This window comes from Corvus moneduloides, chromosome Z, assembly GCF_009650955.1.
Source record: "Corvus moneduloides isolate bCorMon1 chromosome Z, bCorMon1.pri, whole genome shotgun sequence".
In the NCBI taxonomy this organism is placed as follows: domain Eukaryota; kingdom Metazoa; phylum Chordata; class Aves; order Passeriformes; family Corvidae; genus Corvus; species Corvus moneduloides.
Genome location: NC_045511.1, coordinates 43,041,857 through 43,067,226, shown reverse-complemented (window position 1 = coordinate 43,067,226; position 25,370 = coordinate 43,041,857). Strand labels below are relative to the sequence as shown.

Sequence of the window (25,370 nt, the reverse complement as noted above, 5' to 3'; positions counted from 1 at the left end):
ACAGCATGACAAATTTATTCTCTCTTTAGCACAATTTCCCCAGGTGAATGTCATAGAATTATACAATAATTTGAGTTGAAAGGGACCTTTTTAAGGTCATCTAGTTCCAATCTCACTGCTATGGACAAGGACACCTTCGTCTAGACCAGGCTGCTCCATCCAGCCTGGCTTTGAACACTTCCAGGGATGAGGCATCCACAACTTCTCTGGGTAACCTGTTCCAGTGGTTCACCTCCCTCGTTGTAAAAAATTCCTTCCTTGTATCTAAATTGACCCTCCTGTTGTTTCAAGCCATTACCCCTTATCCTATCACTACATGCCCTTGACAAAAGTCCCTCTCCAACTTTCTTGTAGCCCCTTCAGGAATTGGAAGGTGCTATAAGGTCTCCCTGGAGTCATCTCTTCTCCAGGCTGAACAATCCCACCTTTCACAGCCTTTCCTCAGAGGAGAGGTGCTCCAGCACTCCATCATCTACATAGTCTCTTCTGGACCCATTTCTACAGGTCCATGACCTTCCTGTGCTGGGGACCCCAGAGCTGGATACAGTGTTCCAGATGGGGTCTCACCAGAGCAGAGGGGCAGAATCGCCTCCCTTGCCCTTCTGGCCACGCTGCTTTGGATGCAGTACAGGATACAACTGACTCTCTGGGCTGCAGAAATCTGTACTAGAAAAGCTATGAAAGATACAGTTGAATATCACCCAGCAAGAGACAGGACAATCCTGTGTAATTTGGAGTGGACCAAGAGGAACTGCAAGTGTTTCCCTCCATTCATTTTGCTGTCTGGGCTATAGTCAGTGTGCTGTTATTTAAACTTGTTTAGGGGATGCCATTTTCACTGTACTGGAAAGACTCAAAGCACTGCATCACTGTGAGTGATGTGTCATAAATTCTTGGCAATGGATCTTCCTTGCATGGTATCTCCCATTTACAGCAACAGCCTTCTGCAAGTGCTTTCTCTTCTCAAAATCTATTTGCACACACAGCAAATTGCCTTCCTGATAAGGTCTGTTCTTCAAGGACCAGGGCAGGAGTGAAAGGACTTTTTCAAGGCAGCACACAGGTCCTTGCTGCAGACATAGGCTGCTCCCTGTCTCTTATTTTTTGTGCTAAATTCTGTTGTCCTTGTTTGGTTCTTACATACTCAAAGCCTTCATTAACATCTAGGATATTATTTGCCTAAATTTTGCCAGACTAGGTAAGTTCCTTTTTAGCAAGAACAGTTGGATTACTTGAAATTGCATTACCATAAAGAGATGCTGTAGGAATCCCTACCCAGTGGAGTCAAAGAAAGCACAATTATCATCTCAAAGGCCTTAGATTGCCAAGATGCCTTTTTTTTAGTTTTTCAAATTATATCTAAAGCATAGCTTTTCTTAGTGCAAAACTTTCACTGTTTTAAATTCTGCTTGCAGCTGGGAAACCTTAGCTGCAAAGTCATGCTTGGCATATAATTCCATACTTACACATAGATATAAATTCCTTTTAGAGGCAGAAAACCCTTTTGTGCTTCTCTGGGAAGAAACTTCATCTGTGTTCCATCTGCTTCACTGAGGTGTCTGGGCTACTCTGCAGTGTTTAATATGACAAAGAGCCACCTATCTTTAGACAATGAATCAGAACGCTATCCATTCACTGGTGGCTAGATTTTGATTCACCCAGAATATTCTCAAGTTTAAATAAGCAATATGTCTACATATTCTACACCTTTATTGCATGATTTTTATTACTACAAGGAACCAGATACGCAGCAAATGCCCCAAATCTGGTAGAATATTGCTTTGCATATGGATCAAAGGCAGCAAGAAAGCTGGTCCTCAAAATTCAGATTCTCCTACTGCTTTTTCTCAAAGTATTAAAAGGTTGAGGTGCAGGGGAAGAAAGAGGTGTTATTTTCCCCTTTAAAACTTTGTTAGAAGTCAGAGGAACAGAGAAATGCTAGGGAAAATGGAACTGGAGCCCTGGATGACCAGCCATCCTCTGAAGGACACCAGCCCCTTGGGCCCACACCTTTGTATTGGAAAGGCAGTTTCAGCTCTGTGCCCTGTGGACGCCAGGCAGAAATATCAGAATATTTCACTTCTGCTCTCTAACACCAGGCCTGACCTCAACACAGAAAGTCACATCAAGTCACAGAATTTGAATCCAGATTTGATTCTGAGTTTCACAAAGTTTGCAAAAAACAGTATCTTGCAGTTTGTGATTTTAAGAACATCTCTAGCCTGCATGTGATCCTTGCTGACATAAACCGAAGCTGCTTTCAGTGCTGGTGACTGTTGAACTATAGCTGCCTTTGACTGATGTATCAGATCCATAGTAAAAGCACAAATGTTCCTCATAAAAAACTAAGAGGCTTGCGACAAATGCCCTGTAAAATGAATGCATGAGTCTGGTCTCATTTCTATCACATACCTCTTTAACTTTTTTCAAAGGATTTATATTTGCAGTATGCAGCAGGATGAACTGACTTTGCTGACCTGCACGTTTATGCTATATTTACTTTAATGGCTGTTGTGTCCTTTCCAGAAGGTTTCATTTCTCCATTATGTAACTGCAAGTTATCTGGGCTGGCACATGAAAGGGTGGTGGCTGTGGAAGACTGGTTGGGTGTGGTGAGTGTCAATGTGCTGTCAAGATACTTCAGTCCCCAGAGTGGTTGCTTGCATTGAAAGCAGAGGAGGACCTCCTCCCTTGGCCCAGAGCACTGCAGAGACACACGCAAAGACTGCAGTCAGCACTAAGACCTTTTGACCTCCCTTATCTAAGACTATACCCCTTCCTTCCCATCAGAGAACATTTGGAAGCTGACCGGCACTAAATATTAGGTCTCTCTATGTAAATACAAAATATACTTGTATCCAAATCAGGAAAATAGATGTGATGAATAAAAGAAATCAATTATTCTTCCTGTTTCAGCTGGAAAAAATGTGTTTCCCTTCTCCTTACCCTGAACTTAAAAAATAAAGGGAAACGCCTATTATTTGCCAATTGTTCATTATAGGAGAGCTGAATTTCCCTCCAGCTATGCACATTTGAACAACTAATAGTGTGGCACTCTGCTAGAGGATATTTTAATTAGGCTTGTATCTCTCATTTTCAAAGAAACGTTCATCTCTATGTGTTTCTGGCAGTCCTACTGATCAAAAGAAGCAATTTTGAGTGATTTAAACCTGACCTCACTTAACTAGTGGTGCCGACTTGCATTTTGTTTTTGCATAAGTTACTTTGTGCCACGGGCCTTGCCAGTGTCTGTTAGGGCTTCAAATATTTAACGTGATTGACTATGAAATCATTAGTCCAAATTCATAAAACAGCTGCAAAAAAATACTCCACGTGCTCAAAGTACTACCCGCTCCTATAACTGAAAGTCATAACTGATTTACATCAGTTCATATGTACTAAATCATGTAAGGGACATCAAGGAAAGACCATTAAACTGACAGCCTTATCATCTACTGATCCCATCACCAGAAAAGCACCGCATTTGAGGCATTTATGTGCATGTCTAACTATACACAGATCTATCTGCTTTGGCAACCTATGGCTTTCCTTGGGCTTCTACAACAGCTCTTGAAAGAAATTCAACATGTTTGCAAGACTTACTGCCTTTTCTGAGAAGAACAAACTCCATCTGTTTGTGTCATAAAAAATAAATCCTCAAGTCATTGTAGCAGAATACTTAATCTGTGTTCATCTGATTTTGCACAAAAGCTGTGCAAGACACCAGCCAGAGAAACCCTGAGCACTGCGTGACACAGCTTACCTGGTGATTTGATTGGTCACATATTTGAATTCTGCAGTAATTTTTTTTTTAACTTGATGCTTTTTTTTTTTTTTCAGGTAAAGTAGAAGCAGCACTGGACCTCATACTGATCAATTCCTTCCCTCTGGTGGGCAACTCCGAGACATCACTTATATGTATCACTTCCAAATGGCGTTCCCGTGAGTCTATCACGATAGGCCGGGACCAGGAGGATGTGGCAAACCAGCACCGAGAACCACTGGAAGTTAATGAAGATTCCAAGAGAGCAGCAGCCAAAACAGTGGTGTGGAAGAGAGAACAGGCCAGTGAAACTATCGGTGCATACTACTGTGAAGGGAAACTCAAGGATGAGGTGACAAGGATACACACCATGAAGATGCCACTGGGAGGTACAGTATAGTGGTCAGATCTAAATGGTACTGCTTGCAGACTGGCAGCTATCCCTGGTTGACATGAGTGGGCACAAACATGGCTCCAGACCAGGCAAGGCAGTCCTGAGTCAATAAAAATAGACTTGGTTCAAGGCCCCTTTTTTTTTCTACAGTGCAGAAAAACTGGTTGGTACTAGGTGCTAGTCATTTCCTTGTGGAAGTTAGTCAGACATCTGTAAGTATTCTGCCTGCATCTGGCAACTGCCAGGCACACAAAGTCAGTCAGCAATTAAGGTGGCCTCACTGACCCCATAGAATAACATTCCATTCCCCATGGAATACACGGCAACTCCTGCCCTGGGTTTTTCACATCCCAGACCCTTGACTTCAAACAGGCTTCCATTTTAAAAGTTTGACAGGTCTGAGATGTAGATAGCTAAACATCCATATTCTATTTTCTTAAGAAAATGGGCAAGCTGAGCCTAGAAAATAATTGCCTTGCTTAAAGTTTAGTAAAACTACAGATCGGCAACACTGGATCTGCACAGTCCATGTCAGTGAAAAAAAAAAAAGGATCCCCTCTCATCACTGGAAAGGAAATACAGAGAAATTTTCCAAAATCTGAGAAGATTATTCACAAAAATCCACTACAGATTTCATTATTCATTTGATTTTGGTTTTAGGCTAAGCACAATAGTAAAAGCAAATATGGCAGGGATATAGTGGGATGAGAAGGTGAGATTTCCAAGGTCCATTAAATTGCTTTTCCACATCTTCAAAATTTTCCTTGTTTCTGGACCTCATTAGACTTCTGGGACAAGTTCCAAAGCAGAGATCACCATCAACTACAGAAAGGCACAAGAAATTTTTGAGTAATTTTCTGCAGCAAATCACATTTTCAAAACTGAAGATGATTTTTAATAGATTTTACTTTACTGCTAGTATTTTGTGCCATGGTAACTGGTCTGTGAGGAGACTCGACAATTTTAATCTTTCTTTATAAGGTTTCAGTAAGAGCAATTTTTGTTGTTGGTATCTCCTGAAATTACATAACAAACTTATAAAAGGAGATATTTTCATTTGTAAGAGCTGCAGCTAGTGCCTGTTATTATTTCTTTGAGCATGGATAGGTTGGAAGCAAGCTTAGTAGGACAAGTGCATTTTTCTTTGGCTTACGTTTTCTCTGACCAAATGTGGTCTTTGAAGGGCTGGATTGGTCACCAAGAAAGCTCTGCAGATGCAGACTGACAACTCCTCCATTGTTTCAAAGGAGGCTGCAGTGAGGAGGTGATAAGATAGTAGTCCATGGAATGTCAATGTGACCCTGCCTGTGGCAGTCTGCCAGCAAGCTGAGCACATTTCTGGCTGTTCTGTTATAGAGCAACATCCATGGGTGGAAGAATGTCTTCTGAATCTATCAGTTCTTTGCACTTGGTATCTGTGGGCCTAGGAGCAGAGAATTTTAAGTAATCAAACTTTACCTTTTAAGTAATCAAACTTTGCTAAGAAGGCTTCTTATGTGACAAATGTTGTTCTAAACAGAAGTAGCATTCACACCAGCAGTTGGTAGGTTTCCTGAATTAATTTCTGTGTTTGAATCCATTTCTCAGATTTTCTCTGCAAAAGTTTTCACTAACAAAATTCGAACTAGCAAGTCCTCAGTGAAAGTGTATAATCTAATCAGATTAGATGGGTGAGAAAGAGGTGCATCAGAAATTCTCAAAGCTCTTAAAGTGCATAGAAAGAGGAGAAAGAGGTTAAGGAAAGATGGTGAGGTCTGGCAAAACATATGTATCTGGAAAACAGATCTTTTTCCACTTTACTGTTGTTGTCTTCATAATTTTTAAAGTCAGAATATGTTTTTCAACAGCAAACATTGAGTTGAAATCTATAGTTTCCCATTAGGGACACCAAAGTCATGGGAAGAAGCAGCACTTCTGGAAACCCAGCCACTGTTTTCTATCCTCCTGGCAAGAAGCTGGTGAAACACTCACTAAGCATTAATCATTTGGGTAGCCCCACTGACTTAGTGGGAACTGCCATCTGCCTGATTATATACCTATTATCAAATATGAAGATACAGTGAGGATTTTTGCTGTATAGTATGGAAAGATAACAGGTTCATTTTCCTGATTTATTTTACCATCTGCTATTCTCAAAGTAACAAGTCAATTCTCCTGAATTATTTATACTGAAACTTTGTAGTTACACATGTAATATTCATTGATGCAATGAGAGGGAACAGTTTATGCTTTATCTTCTTATGGGAAGTGATCCTTATACTGTATAAGTACACATCTCTAGAACAGAACACCACAGGGTGTTCTCCTTCTAGTCAAAGACAATTTATTCAATTTCTCTACACAATAATTTATTCAAATTCTCTACACATATATTTTCATATATGTGATTGAGTTTTCCCCACCGAAACTCAACCATGGAGCTGGCAAAAAATAATAGAAATGCTAGCAACAGAGCATTATGGCACTTGTCCTGCAGCTCAGTTCATTATGTCTCTATAAGGAATGGGCACATTCGAGATGTGAAATCGTGTAATACAAGTCACAGTCTAAAAATACATTGGAACTGAGCCCAAGAGGGAGTGTGCATTCCTTTCCATTGTAACAGTACCCTTTAGAAAATTCTTATGGTTTAGCCTAACAACATGCAAAGAAAAGTAAATGGGAATACAAACATTTAATATCTTGTTAAAACAATTAGTATTGTCTCACTAAATTTGGTCCAAAAACCAATGCAACTAAACCCTTTTGGATCATTTGTAGCTAACAATTAATGTTTTGCAAAAGCTGTTGAATTATTTTTTTCTTAAATAGATAATGATTTTTCACTATGCATCTGTTACTAATAAACAACTTCTAACTTGGGAGCTGACAGTAAGTTGGAATTGCTTTCAGTTTTTGTTTGCTTGTTTCTAATGAAATCTTATTTTATTATTCTATATTAGAATTCTCTGTTTCTCTAAGATGTAAGTGTAGATACCAGTGTTTAGGCAAAATGACAAATGCATGTACTTAATGTGAAGCAGGAAGACTCCTGCTGAAATCAATTGCGTATAACTTATAAGGGAATGAAAACATGTGGCAGAGCCTCAGAGCATAAACACTAGAACTGCGCAGGGGATGGAAATTCCAATCTGCAAAGAATTGTGAATTTTCAATAGTTGTCTTTTTTCCAACCATAAATAAAACATTTAAATGTCAAAATTTTCAAGGAAATAATATCCTAGGAGAGAAGTTGGCTTGGATTGATAAAAATGTCTTCATTCTTGCTCAGATTTTCTTTCTTTAATTTTACATCATATAATTTTGATTTTTAACTTAAAATTTTATTTTGAAATGAAAATATCAAAATGTTCTTTCTTTTATTGCAAGAATATTATCCTTTTTTTACCTCCTCAGATTTTGAAAAATTATGTTGTGGAGGTACTGGCAGACTATCAGCCTCATACAAACTTCGATATGGCATCTGTCTGCTCATTTTTTACAGCTCTGTTACATATAAAAGATAACAGAAAGTTACTTCATAACTTTTTTCTCTGCTTTCTGATCCTATCTCTGTGTATTTCTTTCCCACCAAATTTTAGCCAGCCACAAGCTCCGAATTATTTTCTCCAACTTTTGGTATGAACCAAAGGATGTTTTATCAACAGTTTGTAAAAATGAACCAAAAAAGGAGGCATGGTTCTAGATAAAAGGCAATTTTTGATTAATAAGTTGTCTAACAGTTTACACTAACTTGTATATATGTTCCTTAAAAAAATATTTGTTGTGAAATAAATGTAACTTTATTAGAAATGGAACCTGTGCAAATGCAGAGCTGACCAGGAGCATGAATGGCTCTTAAAGGATTCCTTCCAACTGAAATGCAGGTGGGTCTTGTATCAGAAAAGTCCCACTCAGCTTGCTTGGGAGGCAGGTGGCAGCAGAAGGAAAAACAAGGATGGATGGACTTACCTGGAGGAACTTGCATAGGAGGAAACCTTAAGGCTAAAACTTCAAATCTAGAAAGAGCAAAGGGACTGGTTTAAATCAATGTGTCACTCCCCGGAGTGTTCTAAAAGGGAAAATACAGAGGTATCAAATTCTCAGTCAGGTAAGGAGCTGAATAATTACGAAGTCAAATTTGGCTAATTTTAGAAGAGGTTTTTTTCCCCCATATAACATATGAATGACAGTATGGCATAAACCTTCAGAGCTAAAAATGACCTGAGAACCTGAATCTGTCCTCAAAACACTTCACAACTTTCTCTTAGCATTTTCCAAGTAAATGAAAGGAAGCATCCTTAACTTCTAACTTGTTTCAAAGGAATGTCAACTAAAATCACCATTTCACTCAGAATCACAAAATCACCAGGTTGGAAGAGACCTTCAAGATCACCGAGTCCAACCCATGCCCTAACACCACCTCAACTAAACCATGGCACTGAGTGCCACATCCAATCTTTTTTTAAACACATCCAAGGATGGTGACTCCACCACCTCCCTGGGTAGACAATTCCAGAACTTTATCACTCTTTCAGTAAAAACTTTTTCCTAACATTCAACCTAAATTTCCCTTGGCACAGCTTAAGACTGTGCCCTCTCGTTTTGTCAGTTGCCACCTGGTGAAAGAGACCAACCCCCACCTGACTACAACAATCCTGCAGGAAGTTGTAGAGAGCAATAAGGTCACCTCTGACTCTCCTTTTCTCCAGGCTAAACAACCCCAGCTCCCTCAGTCGTTCCTCATAGGGCTTGTGTTCCAAGCCCCTCACCAGGCTTGTTGACCTCCTCTGGATGGATTCAAGTGCCTCAACGTCCTTCCTGAACTGAGGGGCCCAGAACTGGACACAATGCTCAAGGTGTGGCCTCACCAGTGCCAAGTACGGGGGAAGAATGACCTCCCTGCTTCTGCTGGCCACACTATTCCTGATACAGGCCAGGATGCCATTGGCCTTCTTGGCCACCAGGACACACTGCTGCTTCATGTTCAGTTGGCTGTCAACCAGTACCCCCAGGTCCCTTTCCGCCTGGGCACTGTCCAGCCACACCGTCCCCAGCCTATAGCATTGCGGGGGGTTATTGCAGCCAAAATGCAGGACTTGGCACTTGGACTTGTTAAACTTCATCTTATTGGACTCTGCCCATCTATCCAACCATTCCAGGTCTCTTTTCAGAGCCCTCCTACCTTCCAACAGATTGACACATGCTCCTAGCTTAGTGTCATCTGCAAATTTACTAATGAAAGACTCAATACCCTCATCCATGTCATCAATAAAAATATTGATTGATGGTCCCAGTACAGATCCCTGAGGGACACCACTGGTGACTGGCCACCAACTGGATGCAGCATCATTCACCACCACTCTCTGGGCCTGGCCATCCATCCAGTTCTTAACCCAGAAAAGAGTGCTCCTGTCCAAGCCGTGGGCTGTCAGCTTTTTCAGGAGCTTACTGTGGGAGACAGTGTCAAAGGCTTTGCTGAAGTCCAAATAGACAACATCCACAGCCCTTCCTGCATCCACCAGGCAGGTCACTTGGTCATGAAAGGAAGATCAGGTTGGTCAAACACAACATACCCCTCCTAAACCTGTGCTGGCTGGGTCTGATCCCCTGGCCATCCTGTAGGTACTGTGTGATGGCACTCAAAGTAAACTGCTCCATTACCTTGCCGGGTACCAAGGTGAGACTGACTGGCCTATAATTTCCAGGATCCTCCTTCCTACCCTTCTTGTGAATGGGCATCCTGTTGGCCAGCTTCCAGTCATCTGGAACCTCACCAGTGAGCCAGGACTGTTGGTAAACAATGGAGAGTGGCTTTGCAAGCTCATCTGCCAGCTCCCTCATCACCCTGGAATGGATTCCATCTCATCCCATAGATGAGTGGCTCAGCAGTTCTCTGACTGCTTCCTCCTGGATAACAGGGGGACCATCCTACTCCCTGACACCATCTACCAGCCCACGAGGACAGTTGTCCTGAGGACAAACTGTCTTTCCAATAAAGACTGAGGCAAAGAAGGTGTTAAACACCTCTACCTTCTCCCCATCTGTGGTCACTAAATTCCCTCCCTCATCCAGTAGAGAACCGAGGTTGTTCTAACCCTTGCTTTTTCCATTAATATATTTGTAATAACATTTTTGATTATCGTTCACAGAAGTTGCCAAATTAAGTTCTAACTGAACTTCGGCCTCTCTAATTCTTTTCCTACATTCCCTAACAACCCCCTTAAATATTTCCTGAGGTACCTGACCCTCCTTCCAAAGATGATACATCCTCTTTTTATTCCTTAGTTCCTTCATAAGCTCCTTGCCCATCCAGTCTGGATATTTGCCTTGTCGACTCATCTTTTGGCACACAGGGACAGTCTGTTCCTGTGCCCTCAAGATCTCTGTTTTGAAGCATGCCCACCCTTCCTGGACTTCTTTGTTTTAAAGGGCTGCTTCCCAAGGAACTCTCCGAGTAAGTCTCCTTAATAGGCCAAAGTCTGCCCTCTGGTAGTCTAGTGTGAAAGTTTTATTGATGCCCCTCCTTATTTCACCAAATATTGAAAACTCATTTTAGAAAGAACTATTTCTTGAGGTTTTTTCTGTCCCTTCCCCAGTTATCTTCTGATGACATTTTTCCACTAGTACTGATAAGAAAAAGTTAGAAATGTTGGGAAAATCCTTCTATCTACTGCTTTCTTTGTTGTTTAAATCAAGATCTACAAACAAATGTATAAGCATACCTTTCTGTTTAAGCAGGAAAATTAATTTCAATTTCCCTGCTGGAAAACTGACTGATCTACACCTGTCCCTCACACAGAATTTTTATTTCATTAAGCCATATTTCCAGGTGAGAATATTTTGGTAAAAGTACCATCGCCTGTGAATATGATTTTTTCTCCCCTTTGGTTCTTAGTGCAATACAACATTCTCTGTATTTCCAGAATAATGTGAACTAACACAAACACCGACCTACTCCATCCTACCTCACCTCCTGCCAGCCCTGCAGGATTGTGGTCTCCTGAACTATCTTAATGGTTCTGCATCATGAAGCTTAAGTAGAAAAGAACTGAATCATCTAGGTATTTGTTTGCCAGTGATAGCTTGTTCCCTGCGATAAAAGTTCGAGTACTTTATCCAGTCTGCTTTAAAAATGTCTCAAGGGATAAAGAAACTTGGGAAAGTATTTCACAGCCAGTTGGAGCTCCTAGTTAGAAACTGTTTCCAGTTACTCAACCACAAGCCAATTATTTTTTTCATGCCTCAGGTTCTAGTGGCAGTCTGTTGTTTCAGGGTAGAGGCAAGTCCTCTGTCTTTCCCAAAACATAGGTTGAGGCTGCTGGTGGTAAAGAACAATTTTACGCTCTAAAGAAATTGAGGTGTCAAAATCTGAGTGAGGGTCATGATGTAAACCATTCTCAGCTGTCAGGACCAGAGACCAGATAGAGACTGTAACTGCTATTTATCACATACTTCTGTTTTCAGCTTCGTTCCACCCAGTGGCACTAACTGTTACAGCAAATAAGGGAGAGCATGTGAACATTTCCTTCATCAGAATGGCATCAAAAGAGGAAGATGCAGTGATCTACAAGAATGGTAATCAATGGTTTTTGTCTTGTCTCTTCCTGCTATCATTGTTTTAACTGAGTGCTGAGTAACTGTTTTAAAGTTACTGCTGCTGATACCCATGCTGTGCAGCTGTAGCACTCATCATTCCTCATATATTTCATGTTTCCTAAAGGGGTGAATTGCCATAACCAATATGTTGATCTGACCTGTTTCTCTTCCACCAAAATTCCCAATCCTCTGTTTATATCTTTGCTTTGTTTTTTATTTTCCTTTTTGATTTCCGTCTACATCTCCTCATGTAGTTGCCTGGTTGGTTTTAGGTTGTTTGTTTATTTGTTTGTTTTTCTTTCTGCGGCACTGTGAAGGGCCAGCTAGAATATCTTTCACTGAATTTCTACAGCTTTTCAAGTCATGCCTTTCATTCTCCAAAAGGCTTTTTGAGGCCACTTACCTTCTATGATGCCCTCCAAGCTAAGAAATTCATCACTAGTACTCTGCTATTGGAAAGAAAAATTGTAAACAAAATCTAATCCTTATTTCATTCAACTACAAGAATTAGTCAGGTTGTAAACTGTATAACACCAACCCTTCTATCTAGCATGGCGCCTAAATCCCATATAATCACTGTTCAGATGTGTGTTGCTCCTGCTTGACACTTGGAAATATGTGCAGGTTGCTATCTACCTCCTGTAGAAACATACAAAAATAAAGGTCACTAAAACTCACAATGCCTTTGTAGTCAGAATGTTAAACTGTTGTAGCTGCTAGGTTTAGTTTAGCAAGCTGCAGCTTTCCCAGAGAGCTCAGCGGGGCTGCTTAGGGCAGGGCAGCCATTCTGTCCTCCTGTAGTCCTTTTCGGATGGCCCTGCACTTTTGCTCTGGCCAGCTATCAGCTCTACAACCCAGTAACGGCAAAGGAGGCAAGAAGGGTCCCTCCAAGAGGGTTTCAGAGGACCTTTAATAGTCACATCTTGTCCCGGCAACTCCCAGAGGCAGAGAGACCTCGTGATCCTGGCGCGGGGGATTTTCTCAGGGGTTGGGGTACAGGAACCAATAGGGAGAACCCGAGGGAATGGCCAGGGCTAGGGGCAAGGGAAAGTGGGGGAGGGAACAATATGGGATCAGAAAAGCAACGGATAAACAGATTGCCACATTAAACCACAAGAAATTATGGTTGTGGGAAGCACACGTAATGTACTGCTCCATCTTTGATAGCCCATCTTACAGTGAGCCACCAGGAAACAGAGAGTAAATAGAGCAGAATGAGGTAAGGAACTGTCAACACACTGCAAAACAATTCATACAGCAAGTCAGTCTCAACCACAGTTACTGATTACCTGGAGCACTTCAACTGGCTGGAAGAATAAAATAGATAAAAGGGGTCTTTCAAAGAGGCAACAGGCAAAGTAGACTTACACAAATACCTGTTTCTTTGCTCTTCAGAGATTCAGCTATGTCAGGGCACAGCAGACGAGTTTGCCATCACTTGTCATTTCAGGGTTCCTAGGAAAATTTTGTGATCTCCTGTCAGCAGTTTCTCAGAAAAGAACCAGATGAGATGTTGGAGCAGGACTGCTTACGTCATGGTACTCCCTTAGCTGGGGTTCCATCTGGGAATTCAGAAAAAAATCTCAGATTGACTCTGGACAGTAGGTCAAGTCTTTCAGCTGAGGTTGATGTTGAAACAACATTTCTGAGAAGTCCTGATACAGTATCTGGAAAAGAAGAGAAAATGCTTCTCCTGCTATATTTAGCTGCTGCAGTCTTTCACTTTCGTTGTTTCAAGTACTGCTTCCCCTTACAGAACCTCACAATGGCTGTCTAGACAATGAAATGGTTCTGCTAAACAGGGTTGCTTTAAGACATTGGCATAACATCTTGGAAAACAAGCCATAAGAATTGAGCCTTGCTTAGCAGACTGTAAGCACAAGGTTTTCTTAAAGCTTTGCTGTCAAGTTTGTTATGCAGCTTGTAACTCAAAAGATACGAAGAATATGCCCCCCAGTTTCAAAAAAATTCCCTTTCATTATTTGTTCTTTTAATTTGGCCCTGTTTTCATGGAGAATGTTTGTCATGTGCTGTCATGGACTGAAGTGACCCACAGTCTTTCTGCTATTTTGGTTATGATCCTCAGCAAAGTTTTACATTTCTAGGCTGTCTGAAATTTGGCTATAGTCAAATTGGTAGTATGTATGGTCATAGACAGCAGACGTCCTGCCTGATGCTGTTTACCTTCTAAATAATCTTTAAAAAGTGAAAAAAGTTGTTGCATTTTCAGTGTAACTGTAAGGGAATGTAGAATGTAAGGACAATTTGATTCACAAGAGTACCATTGGTAATGGTCATTCAGCCATTCTAGCTTGCAAGTCAGAACAGGATCAGGGTGTCTGGGTTGTTAGTGTGAGCAAGTTGGGATTTGCAGCCTGGAGAAGAGAAGTCCACAGGGAGACCTCTACTGCAGCCTTCCAGTACCTGATGGGAGCTGAAGGAAACCTAGAGAGGGACTTTTGACAGTGACAAGACAATGGGGAATGGCTTTAATCTGAAAAAGGATTGGTTTAGATCAGATACAAGAAAGAAATTCTTGTATCTGACTGTACTAAGTCACTGGAACAGGCTGCCCATAGAAGTGTTTGTTGCTCCATCGCTGGAAGTGTTGAAGGCCAGGTTGGGATGGGGCCCTGAGGAACATGATCTAGTGCAAGGTGTCCCTGCCCATGGCAGGGGGTTCAAAAGTAGATGATCTTTCAGGTTCCTTCGAACTCAAGCTATTTTAATGAGTCCCATACAGACATGCAGTACTCATAAAGTCACAGTTGTGCTGTGTGGGTTTGTTGGCGGATGACTTTGTTTGTACAGTGTGGATGAGCATGTGCGCAGTATTTTAGTGAGAGCTGGCTGAACCTGGCATTGACCGACTGCAGTAGCCTTCCTCTAACAGACTGGAGTGGAAATACTCCAAGGGGTCCTGGAGTTCAATGGATGCAGCTTCTCTTTGACAGCAACCAATGTTCAGATGTTGTTACTTGGTGATCCAGAGGGCTGGAAGAAGACAAAATACTTTTGCCTTATTTAGCAAACATGTATGACCAAGTACAGCAAAGCTAGAATAAAATTAACAGGCTTTTTGGTGAAAAAACCTAGAAGAGAGAGAAATATGTTAAGTCTGGGAAGAAAAGATAAAGCTATGCTGAGTTCTTCCTGCTTTGGTCTCCTAAGTAAATCTTTGTGCTAGACAGATTAAATTGGACCTGGCTGGCATTTGCTCTTCAACTCCAGTCACCCTAGAATCCTTATGGATTGTTATCCCTCATTTCAGAAAAGACCAAGAAACAAAATGAACACCTTTAACCACTAGGCTCTTAGCAAAGCTGAATGTGAAGTTGTTTGTTCTGTTTATCTACTAAATGTCCTCAAGATCTATCTTTCCTCTACTTGCACCTCTCCAATTATGAAAAACCAGTATAGCTGAAGAGTTGTCAGAAAATTCATAATTAATACATTGATTCTGCTGTTTAGCTTGCCCCACCTGTACTTATTCAGTAACCAATGCAAACGAATTTCTTTATTTAGAGGGTGAATGACGTCTGTCTGTGGTATCTGTGTGCTCCTTCCTCAGGTTCCTTCATCCACTCTGTGCCCAGGCATGAAGTGCCAGGAGAACTGGAAGTTTCCTATCCTCAAGTTCAACCACAGGATGCAGGGGTTTACTCTGCCAGATATATAGGAGGAAACCTTTTTACTTCTGCTTACACAAGGCTTATTGTTAGACGTAAGTTCCATTAGTGTGTGGTGATGATTAAATGTTAAAAGTCAAAATGAATCTGAAATGAAACCAGAATCTTTCTTGACATATGCTGCCATCAGATTATGTCAGAAGAAAGTTTTACCCAAGAGTCTTTGGTATGAACTGATATTGATGTCAACAGCTGAGAGAGAAAAAAACCCATCAGATTTAAGTTCAACTCATCCTAGCTATTGCCAGGACAGCTAGCTCTTTTCTCAGTATCTCAGCTTTTCAAACACCAAGAATGAATGAAGGAGGTAATTCTTCACTGGGTCTCCCTGTTCCCTGTGGTGGGTTCTATCCAAACCTCATTCATCCTAAGGTTCATCCTCTTTAGCATACATTATTATAACTTCACAAACTACCTTAGCTTTAGTTAGCTCTTAAGGTTCACTTCCTACTGGATGAAAGAATGAGTTAGGATATTTTCCATTAAGTATTCTACAAACTTTGCTGCTCATGCTGCTGTGTCCATCAGATACAAAGAAAATTATATTCTGTTAACTTGGGTAGAAATATAAAATTCATGTGAAAAAATAGATAGCTGTTCAAATATCTCACACTGTAGAGAAAATATTTATGACGGTAACACACATTTCACTCATGAATATCCACAAGATGCTTCCAGAATTTGTGAATGAATGGATTTTGAAGCTACTGCTACCTTACTAACTACAGTTGTCCGGTTGGCTGGAGTACGGGGGTCCATATAGATTGTACTTTTATGTGTTTTATTGTTTGCCCTAAAAAGAATATTACAACTGGATGGGTTACTGAATAAGAAGACAACAAATATGTCATTATATTTTTCCATAAAAGGATGTGAAGCTGAGAAATGGGGCCCTTCCTGTAGCTTCCACTGCCCTTCCTGCACGAACAATGGCATTTGTCATGAAGATACTGGAGAATGCATCTGTCCTCCAGGTTTTATGGGAAAAACATGTGAGAAAGGTAAGTAAATAATATTTTCAGTGATTCCTTATTAATTTGTTCTCAGTAACAGAAACTGGCATATTATTGAGGGAAGCATCATATGGAGTAGCCCGGTTTTACTCTTGAAAGCTACAGCATTTACAGCTGGTGGTAGAGACAGAACAGAGTTGGGTGAGATGAACCCTGAATTCTGTTCTGGCTGTTCTTGCAGCTGTGATTTAATTTCTCTCTTTCTTTCTTCTCCTAGTAGAGACTATGTTGGTAGGGAAGATGAATGTTTCCAACACTTCTTGATCAATATGCACTTGGACAGTATGCCACCTAATATCTTCTAGGCTTCTTTTCTCACAAAAAGCTGGACCAGATGATCTTTTGAGGTCACTTTCAATCTGTGCTGTCCTATGATTCCCTTGAAATGAGTACACTCAGTGCTGCTGACTAACTTAAATGCGTGGTGGTACAGAACATCTTAAGGATACATTGGGACTAGGAAATTGCCACAGGTTCCCTGGCTGCTTCTGAAGAAGCTGCTAATGTGCTCACAGGGTGCTTTGTCCCTGTAGGGACATCAACAGTGTATGTCTGTTTGTGCAAATCTGCATCTGTGGCAATTAGCTTGGATTCTGGAAAAGTTAGAGCTGGCATGACATTGCTTTGACTTCTCCAAGCAACTTTTGGGTTCATTGCTAAATATGTATCCTTTTACTTTATTTAATTGTAGCGAAAATACTAGAGCTGAGCTGTTGGAATAGTTGACACCCAAACCACTCTAGCATAGCACTGATCTTATCATAAAAGCAGAAACCTTGTCATCAGCAGTTTCGCATGCATTCACTGCTAAGAAGAATATTTGGTTTTCATGGCGCTGCTTGTCCATTTAATATTAAAAGGCTTATAAAGAGAATTTATTGCTGAATCTCTGTCCCCACAGATCTAAAGCAAGGGTGCTTGGCTGACAGATCTGCACAGTGAGAAAATTTTTTGTTTCTGCTGCCTGTACTTGACTATCAGAACAGCTGTGGCTTAAGTTGCTATGGTTGTTAATATATCTAGTATTTGAATGATCAAAGTGTTATTTTTACTTTAAATTCATGTTTTCTCTTGTCTAAGGCTGTATCATTAGAAGCACTAGCTCTTTTGCAGACAATGCTATTGGGTTATTCTTTCCCTCTCTCCCTTCAACAGCTTGTGGAGCCAACACATTTGGCAAAACATGTGAAGAGATCTGTAAAGAAAATTATGGCTGCAGAAACTATATGTTCTGTCTACCAGATCCATATGGTTGTTCTTGTGCTACAGGATGGATGGGACTGGAATGTGATAAAGGTATAGTTAAAAAAAAAAAAAAGAATGGAGGGGGTCTGTAGGTTACGGGCGGGTTCGGTCGGGACGGAGACGGATGGAGAGATCTCTATAGGCAGGTCTTGGGACACAGTCGGTTTATTGTAAAGGGCGTGGGTATTGGGGCACTGCTCAGAGCTGCTAGACTCAGCTCTGAGCAGGCCCAAGAGAGTAAGCAGGTGAGAGAGAGAGAGAGGGTGTAAGAGCAAGAGTGGAAGTAAGAGTAGAAGTGGAAGAGAGGAATAGAGAAGAAGTGTCTGAAGTCCTGGTTACAATACAATAAATCATCTTCTGTACTGAATATTCTAATTGTCACTAACCAATCTAATACAAGATACAAATCCTATAGCATTTACATACAGCCTATAAGAGTTCTTATATTACCATAGAGTGTTACATCTTAACTTCTAAAAACTACTCTTTGGACCCCTTCTGCTGAGCTAGTAGGGTCTGCTCTGACCCTTGGACCTGTTTGCAAGCAGAGGGTATTGTTTCATCAAGAGGGGATTACTTCAGTGGCCATACCATTGTTTTCTAGTTGTTCAGTAACTAAGACCTGGTATTTCAAAAGTGGCTTTCATTTCGATGTTGCCTGTAGTTTTCATATTCCCAAAATCTTTTGTCAGGCAATCATATTTCCAAGGTTTTCCTGTTCCATCTTCCCCAACAGGGGTCCTTAATGTTCTGCACACAGGAAATACAGAAAGAAACCAAAAGAGGAGAATAATAGACGGTATTTTTTACAGTCATCTAAAATGATTTTTTCAGTAATGAGATTGAAAAATAATGGAACATATTTTATAGTACCTTTGCACTAACTGCAACATCTGTACTTGCAGAATGCAAACCTGGGTTTTATGGGTCAGATTGCAAACTCAAATGTAATTGTCACAATCGAGGAACATGTGACAGATTTAAGGGCTGCATCTGCTCCTTTGGATGGCATGGTCTGCAATGTGAAAAAAAAGGTAAAGAAAAGTAGTAAATGGTTGTTTCCAGTGTAACTGAAACAGATATTAATGCTGGTACAGCATTACTGCTCCAGGCTGGTATTCTTGCTCTGCCCACTACTTTCCAGGGGCCCAGACACTTCTGTACAGCCTTATTGCAATACAGTATTTTTAAGCCTCTGACCTATATGTTGCATTTAATCTGATTTTGCTTTCATTAGAGGTAGATTTTCAAGCTTTACTCCATCGGGCTTGACTGATCTTAACATCAATCCCTGACAAAAGTTGCACATCCAGCCTTTTATATAATCTCATGGTATTTTACCATTACCTCCCTCTTATTTGTCTGCATACATTCCTATACCATGAGTTTCATGACCTGAAAGTGATGACTGAGACACTAATACAACACCAGAGTTTGAAACTGCTCTGTCTCTCTGAGAGAAAGTAAAGTTTGCAAAGCTGAACATACCTTGTCTCATTGGATTCAGGCAAGGTGATCCGTAAGATGCACTCAGCATTTATTATTTTAGCTGGATAAATAAAGTGATAAATCCACTGATGATTTGTAAAACTTTACAAGAACAAAAACAAATAGAGAAGTAAGACTGTGATCCAACCAGCCAAACTATACTGTTGTGATCTGACTGGTCTTACAAACAGATTAAATAGAGAGCAAGTACGTACTGTAGGTCAGAACAAAATGTGTGCATGATTTTGCCATGGCTAGACTGTTTGTACTTAAAATGTCAGCAAGGAAGAGAGGAGAAGATTCACAAAAAGAAAGAAGAGTGAACACAGGGCTCATTCCTTCTCACATTATATATAAAATGATGTAAAAAATGTTGACTTTGCTAAGCATGATTCTTGCATATGCCCACGTGAGGGAAGGCAGAGCCAGACACCCACACTGCCTGCACACCTAAACCCATCTTTTTAAATGTCTGTTTGAAGGGTGATGTAGTACTATATATCTTCTGTAGGTTCAGCAGATTTTTCGCCTCAGATAGTAAATTTACTAGATCCTGTGGAACTCAATTCTGGCGTCGAGTTCAAGCCATTTTGTATAGCAACTGGGATGCCACTTCCTAAATCTGAAGAATTCAAACTCTTGAAACAAGATGGAACTGTCCTAAGGGTAGGCTCCTGATCAATTGCTTTCTTCTGTTTCCAATGTTTTTATTGACTTTACCTGAAGTGAATGCATACTATGGTTTTCAAGCATAATATGAAATTTTGGTATTCTGGGATACCCCATGAAGTTCTCAGCATATATGAAAATATGGTGTTGACCATTATAGATGCTTTTTATAGATATTGCTAAACTCAAAGAATCATCGGAATACTCCAAAATGCCCAAATTTTTCAGGTCCTGTACATCTTTTGTCATTTCAGCCTGATGAAATTTCTACCAGTAATCGTTCTGAAGCCATGTTTAGAATTAATCGAATCCTGCCCGGTGATACAGGAACTTGGGTTTGCAGTGTACAGACAGTAGCAGGAATGGCAGAGAAACCATTTCAAGTTACAGTCAAAGGTAAAAGCAAGAATTTCTTCAAGTGCCTTTGTCTCTCTAATTTTAAGCACAGCTTTATACTCTAGCATGGCTGAGCTTTCTGTTCTCTGCACTGCCGAAAAATGCCTTGTCTCAGTTTTGGGGACAGAACTTCAGGAGGAAACACTCCACAGTGAGTGTCTCCTCCAAAGGGAAAAGGGCCGCCCCTTTTCCTCCACCAATAAGACAAGTGGGTCACGGCAAACTAAACTGGAGAAAACAGTTTATTAACACACAAACAAAACAGGGTAGAACAGAAAAAACCCAAAAAACTCAAAATACAACAAATTCCCGGAGAGGGAACAGACACGCGGGCTCGGACTGGCTGGGGCCACCCTGCGGGCCTGCCGGGGCCACCTGCAGGCTCCCCGGACCGGCGAGGAGGGAAGGGAGACAGTGAGGCAAGGGGAAGGAAAGGGAAAAAGAACAAGAAAAAAAGCCCAGCAGAACCTTTTCCTCACTAGCTGGAACACAAAGGAAACCCAAAGAGCAGCACAGCGCTCCCGGTGCACTCCCTCCCAAGCCCCCAGAGCCCCCGAGCTGCTGGGCCTGGCCGTTCACCTGCCCCGCACTCGGTCCTGTGGCCCCGGCCCCGGGTCCAGCTCAAAGAAAGAGCGCCCTGGGCATTGAGCGGATGGGTAAGGAATAAAGCGGCTTCATAACATCACCCCAGGACATTCCACCCCTTATTCCATACTGTCTGCTCAATGCCCAAATTAATACATTTCAACTTTAAACATAAACATTTATACATATATGTACAGCTACGAATTGGATCTCTCGGACAGGTCCCTTGACTTTGTTCTTTTTGATGGCAAAGCCAGCTTCCAGGAGAATGTGGATGATCTTCTTTCCTTTCCCAAATACCTCTGATGCCATGTTTCCCCACACAATGATGTCATCAATGTATTGCAGATGTTCTGGAGCCTCACCCTTTTCCAGTGCAGTCTGGCTCAGTCCATGGCAGATGGTGGGACTGTGTTTCCACCCCTGGGGCAGTTGGTTCCAGGTGTACTGCAGGCCCTTCCAGGTGAAGGCAAACTGAGGCCTGCACTCTGCTGCCAGAGGAATGGAGAAAAATGCATTAGCAATGTCAATAGTGGAGTACCACTTTGCTGCTTTGGACTCCAGCTCATATTGGAGCCCCAACATGTCTGGCACTGCAGCGCTCCGCGGTGGAGTCACTTCATTCAAGCCACAATAGTCCACAGTCAATCTCTGTTCCCCTTCAGATTTGCACACAGGCCAAATGGGGCTGTTGAAGGGTGAGTGGGTCTTGCTGACCACCCCTTGACTCTCCAGCTCGCGGATCATCTTGTGGATGGGAATCACAGCATCTCGATTTGTCCGGTACTGCCAGCGGTGCACTGTCGAGGTGGCAATTGGCACTCGCTGCTCTTCTACCTTCAGGAGTGACTGCAGAAGGATTCTCCGTCAGCCCAGGCAAGGTGTTCAATTGCTGAATGCCCTCTGCCTCCACAGCAGCTATTCCAAAGGCCCACCTGAGTCCCTTCAGGTCTTTCCTTCCTCCAGAGGAAGTCTATGCCCAGAATGCATGGGGCCCCTGAGTGTTTCTTCCACTCTTGTCCAGTTAGGCTCATGTCGGCTTCGAGCAGTGTCAACTGCTGCGATCCACCTGTTACTCCAGAAGTAGAAACTGGTTCTGCCCCCACATGTCTCAATGGAATCAATTTGCACTGCGCGCCTGTGTCAACCAAGGTTTCGTATCTCTGTGGTTCTGATGTGCCAGGCCATCGAACCCACACTGTCCAAAAGACGCAGTTTTCCCTGGCCTCTACCTGGCTAGAGGCGGGGCCCCTCTAGTCCTGGTTATCATTCCAAACTCTAGCTATTTCCCTTCTGGTGGAACTCCCTCTCTGAGCATTACCATTCTTCAGTTCACACATCCGTGCTGCCAGGACAGAAGTTGGTTTTCCATCCCACCTCCTCATGTCTTCCCCACTGCCAAACAGGAAGAGCCACAACTCTTGGGGTGTACCCTCTCTCCCTAGCCGTGGGACATCTGCTTCTGGTAACAGGGCCTCTGGTCTGCACTGATGCAATTTGGTGCAGGCCCTCTTTCAGCTCCTTCCCGAGTTTCTGATGAGTCTTGTCCATCCTATCTTCCATCTTCTGTATGGTCTCTGACAGACTCTTTTCCACAGCTGCGATTCTTGCTTGTGTTGGGCCACGCACAGTGTCTGCATACGCCTGGAGCCTCCTCACCATAGAACTCACTGTCTCATCCCCATCATTCCATGTCATCACTGCTAAAGCAGGGGCATATTCTGGTGGCGTGTGTTGTGCAAGTTTCAGCCACATCACCGCTGTGCATTTTACCATGTCAGGGCTCCTAATTGCTTGGTCATCTGAGAACACGATCTCTATCACTGCCAGTTCTCTCAGGCATTGAATCCCTTGTTCCATGTCTTCCAGGGGTTTAGCTGCAGCTGGAGATCTTCCTGGCACAGATATATTTCCTTTACCCTTCTTAAGAGCCGTGTCCAGAGACTGAGAGCTTCAGGGCCCCTTGTCATCCCTTGGTCGATACTTAAATCATGTGACAGGGATCCCAAATGCCTCGCTTCAGTGCCATCCAGAATTGTACCATCGCCTGCAGCATCCCAGATCCGGACCATCCAACTTAATATAGTTTCATCAGGCCGTCGGGTGTAATCCTTCCTCAGGGTACAAAGGCTCTCTATGGACAGGGACTCTGTGATGATTTCAGGTTCCAATTCCTCTGCTGGCTGTGAAGGTCCTGGCTGTCCATCATCATCCACTGGGTGAATGGATTTGGCTTTGTGTTTCTTTCTCTGGACAGGGGCAATTGTTATTGGTTTAGGCTCCCCATCTGCTTTAGCTGCAGCCAGAGTGATTGGGGTGTCTGCTGGCTTATTCTCCTGCTCCTCTGGCTGCATCTTTTGCCCTACAGTATCCAGCAGCGTGCAGTAAGCGTTAGCTGGGACCCAGCACATGGCAATGAGCTTTTCCTTTCCATCAGTGTTGTTATTGCAGCTTTCCTTCAGATACTTCCCCATCTCAGCTGGATTCTGAATTTGTTCAGGGGGGAAGTTCCAGGCTACTGGGTCAGAAAACTGCTTCAGGGTCTGGCCTATGTCCTCCCATACCCCACAGCACTTAGGATTTTCCACAACTGGGGCAGGTGTCTGGGCAACCCCTCTGGAAATCTCAGCCCTTATTTTAGATAAGCTAGAGACCACATAGAGGAACCCTGCTAAATAACATAGCAAGAAGGTGGTATCTTTGACATCCAGGGGGAACTGGACACTTCAAAAGGTGACGTGCCAGATCTGAAGGGGAGATGAAAGGCTGGGAATTATCATCCCCTGCTTTTCCCCTAACAAACTGGGTGTAATTACTAATACATTCCAAAAGAAAACTACCAAGGCCAGGATGGAAAAACAACGTAACATACACATTTTCAATGGTTTCCATTACTTTTGTAAAACTTCGAGAAATCACTAACACCAGGCATATTAAAATGGCAGTCCTGATTCTTATTCCTGACTTATAAAAAGTGTGATCCAGGAACCCGATTGCTCATAGCTGTGGACATGAACTTATGGTTAGGTTCCACAGAAAAATTATTAAATCGAACAGCATGGTCTTACTGCTGTACTTCAGTACAAAATGCTTCAAACCAGAATGTTGGGGTTTTTTTCCACGTTCACATGCCCCTTAAGTTGGGCACCAAATTTATGTCTCGGTTTTGGATACAAAACTTCAGGAGGAAACACTCCAGAGTGAGTGTCTCCTCCAAAGGGAAAAGGGCCGCCCCTTTTCCTCTACCAATAAAACAAGTTGGTCACAGCAGGTGAAAGTGGGAAAACCAAACAGTTTATTAACACCAAACAAAACAGGGTAGAACAGGAAAAAAATCAAACCTCAAAATACAACAAATTCCCGGAGAGGGAACAGACACACGGGCTCGGACTGGCTGGGGCCACCCTGCGGGCCTGCCGGGGCCACCTGCAGGCTCCCCGGACCGGCGAGGAGGGAAGGGAGACAGTGAGGCAAGGGAAGGGAAAAAGAACAAGAAAAAAAGCCCAGCAGAACCTTTTCCTCACTAGCTGGAACACAAAGGAAACCCAAAGAGCAGCACAGCGCTCCCGGTGCACTCCCTCCTGAGCCCCCAGAGCCCCCGAGCTGCTGGGCCCGGCCGTTCACCTGCCCCGCACTCGGTCCTGTGGCCCCGGCCCCGGGTCCAGCTCAAAGAAAGAGCGCCTTGGGCATGGAGTGGGTGGGTAAGGAATAAAGCAGCTTCATAACATCACCCCAGGACATTCCTGAATAAATATTTACAGTTGGAATATGAACAAAAACCCATTTTAAGTACCATACTAATTATGTATATTGAAAGAATAATTGTGACAATAAGGTTTAGAAGAACACCCAAAATTTTTTTTAATATCTTAACTGTCAGCTTTAGTGTGTAAAGACCTATCTATTTTGTGAGAGTTTTGAAGAGCATCTTCCATTTTCCTACAGATCTAGGAATAACCAGAGTCTTACTGATACACGAAGCTAAAAGGTTATATAAAAGGTTAATACTTGCATTCTTGTTCAGTTCCTCCTGTGCCACAGTTTGCCCCGAGGCTGACAGACAGAGGACATAATTTTCTCATAATTGATATCAATGCTGAATTACACAATGGAGATGGACCTGTTGTGTCTACAAAACTTCTGTACAAGCCAGCAAAACGTTATCAGTCCTGGATGTCTGTGGAAGGTAAGAGGACATTCTTTAATTCCCTTAAAGACAAATTTCACCCACCAACTGAAACATCATGTGTTTCTGTTCTTGATTAGCCTCAAAAGACTTTACAATGCATAGAAGTTAAACCTTTTGTGACTGGATGTGTGACTGTTTATCACTACACATAATGCTCATATGGATGTATTACACCAACAGCAGTCAAAAGTGTATATTCAGTTTAGGAACAAAAGGTTTTCCCCTTCTTCCTTAGGACTAAGTGTACTCAGTATTGGGCCCAGCTGTTTTAAACTCCCATGTAAACAGGTTTTCAAAAGCAGTGGGCAGTACGGAGACATGCTGGGTCATCTAGCATCTTGTGTTGTGTTCATTGTGCCCC

General features: G+C 42.2%; 1 protein-coding gene across 2 annotated transcripts in view; it reads left to right on the top strand.

Moving 5' to 3' along the window:
• Positions 1-25,370, top strand: part of TEK (TEK receptor tyrosine kinase) — a 50,929-nt gene that overhangs the window by 12,669 nt on the left and 12,890 nt on the right. For both annotated transcript variants that reach the window (XM_032097415.1, XM_032097413.1), the window contains exons 2-10: positions 3,841-4,152; positions 11,604-11,714; positions 15,307-15,459; positions 16,294-16,425; positions 17,593-17,733; positions 18,588-18,716; positions 19,682-19,836; positions 20,094-20,235; positions 24,845-25,006. In XM_032097415.1, the coding sequence (XP_031953306.1) occupies positions 3,841-4,152; positions 11,604-11,714; positions 15,307-15,459; positions 16,294-16,425; positions 17,593-17,733; positions 18,588-18,716; positions 19,682-19,836; positions 20,094-20,235; positions 24,845-25,006 (1,437 nt within the window). The remainder of the gene's footprint in view (positions 1-3,840; positions 4,153-11,603; positions 11,715-15,306; positions 15,460-16,293; positions 16,426-17,592; positions 17,734-18,587; positions 18,717-19,681; positions 19,837-20,093; positions 20,236-24,844; positions 25,007-25,370) is intronic.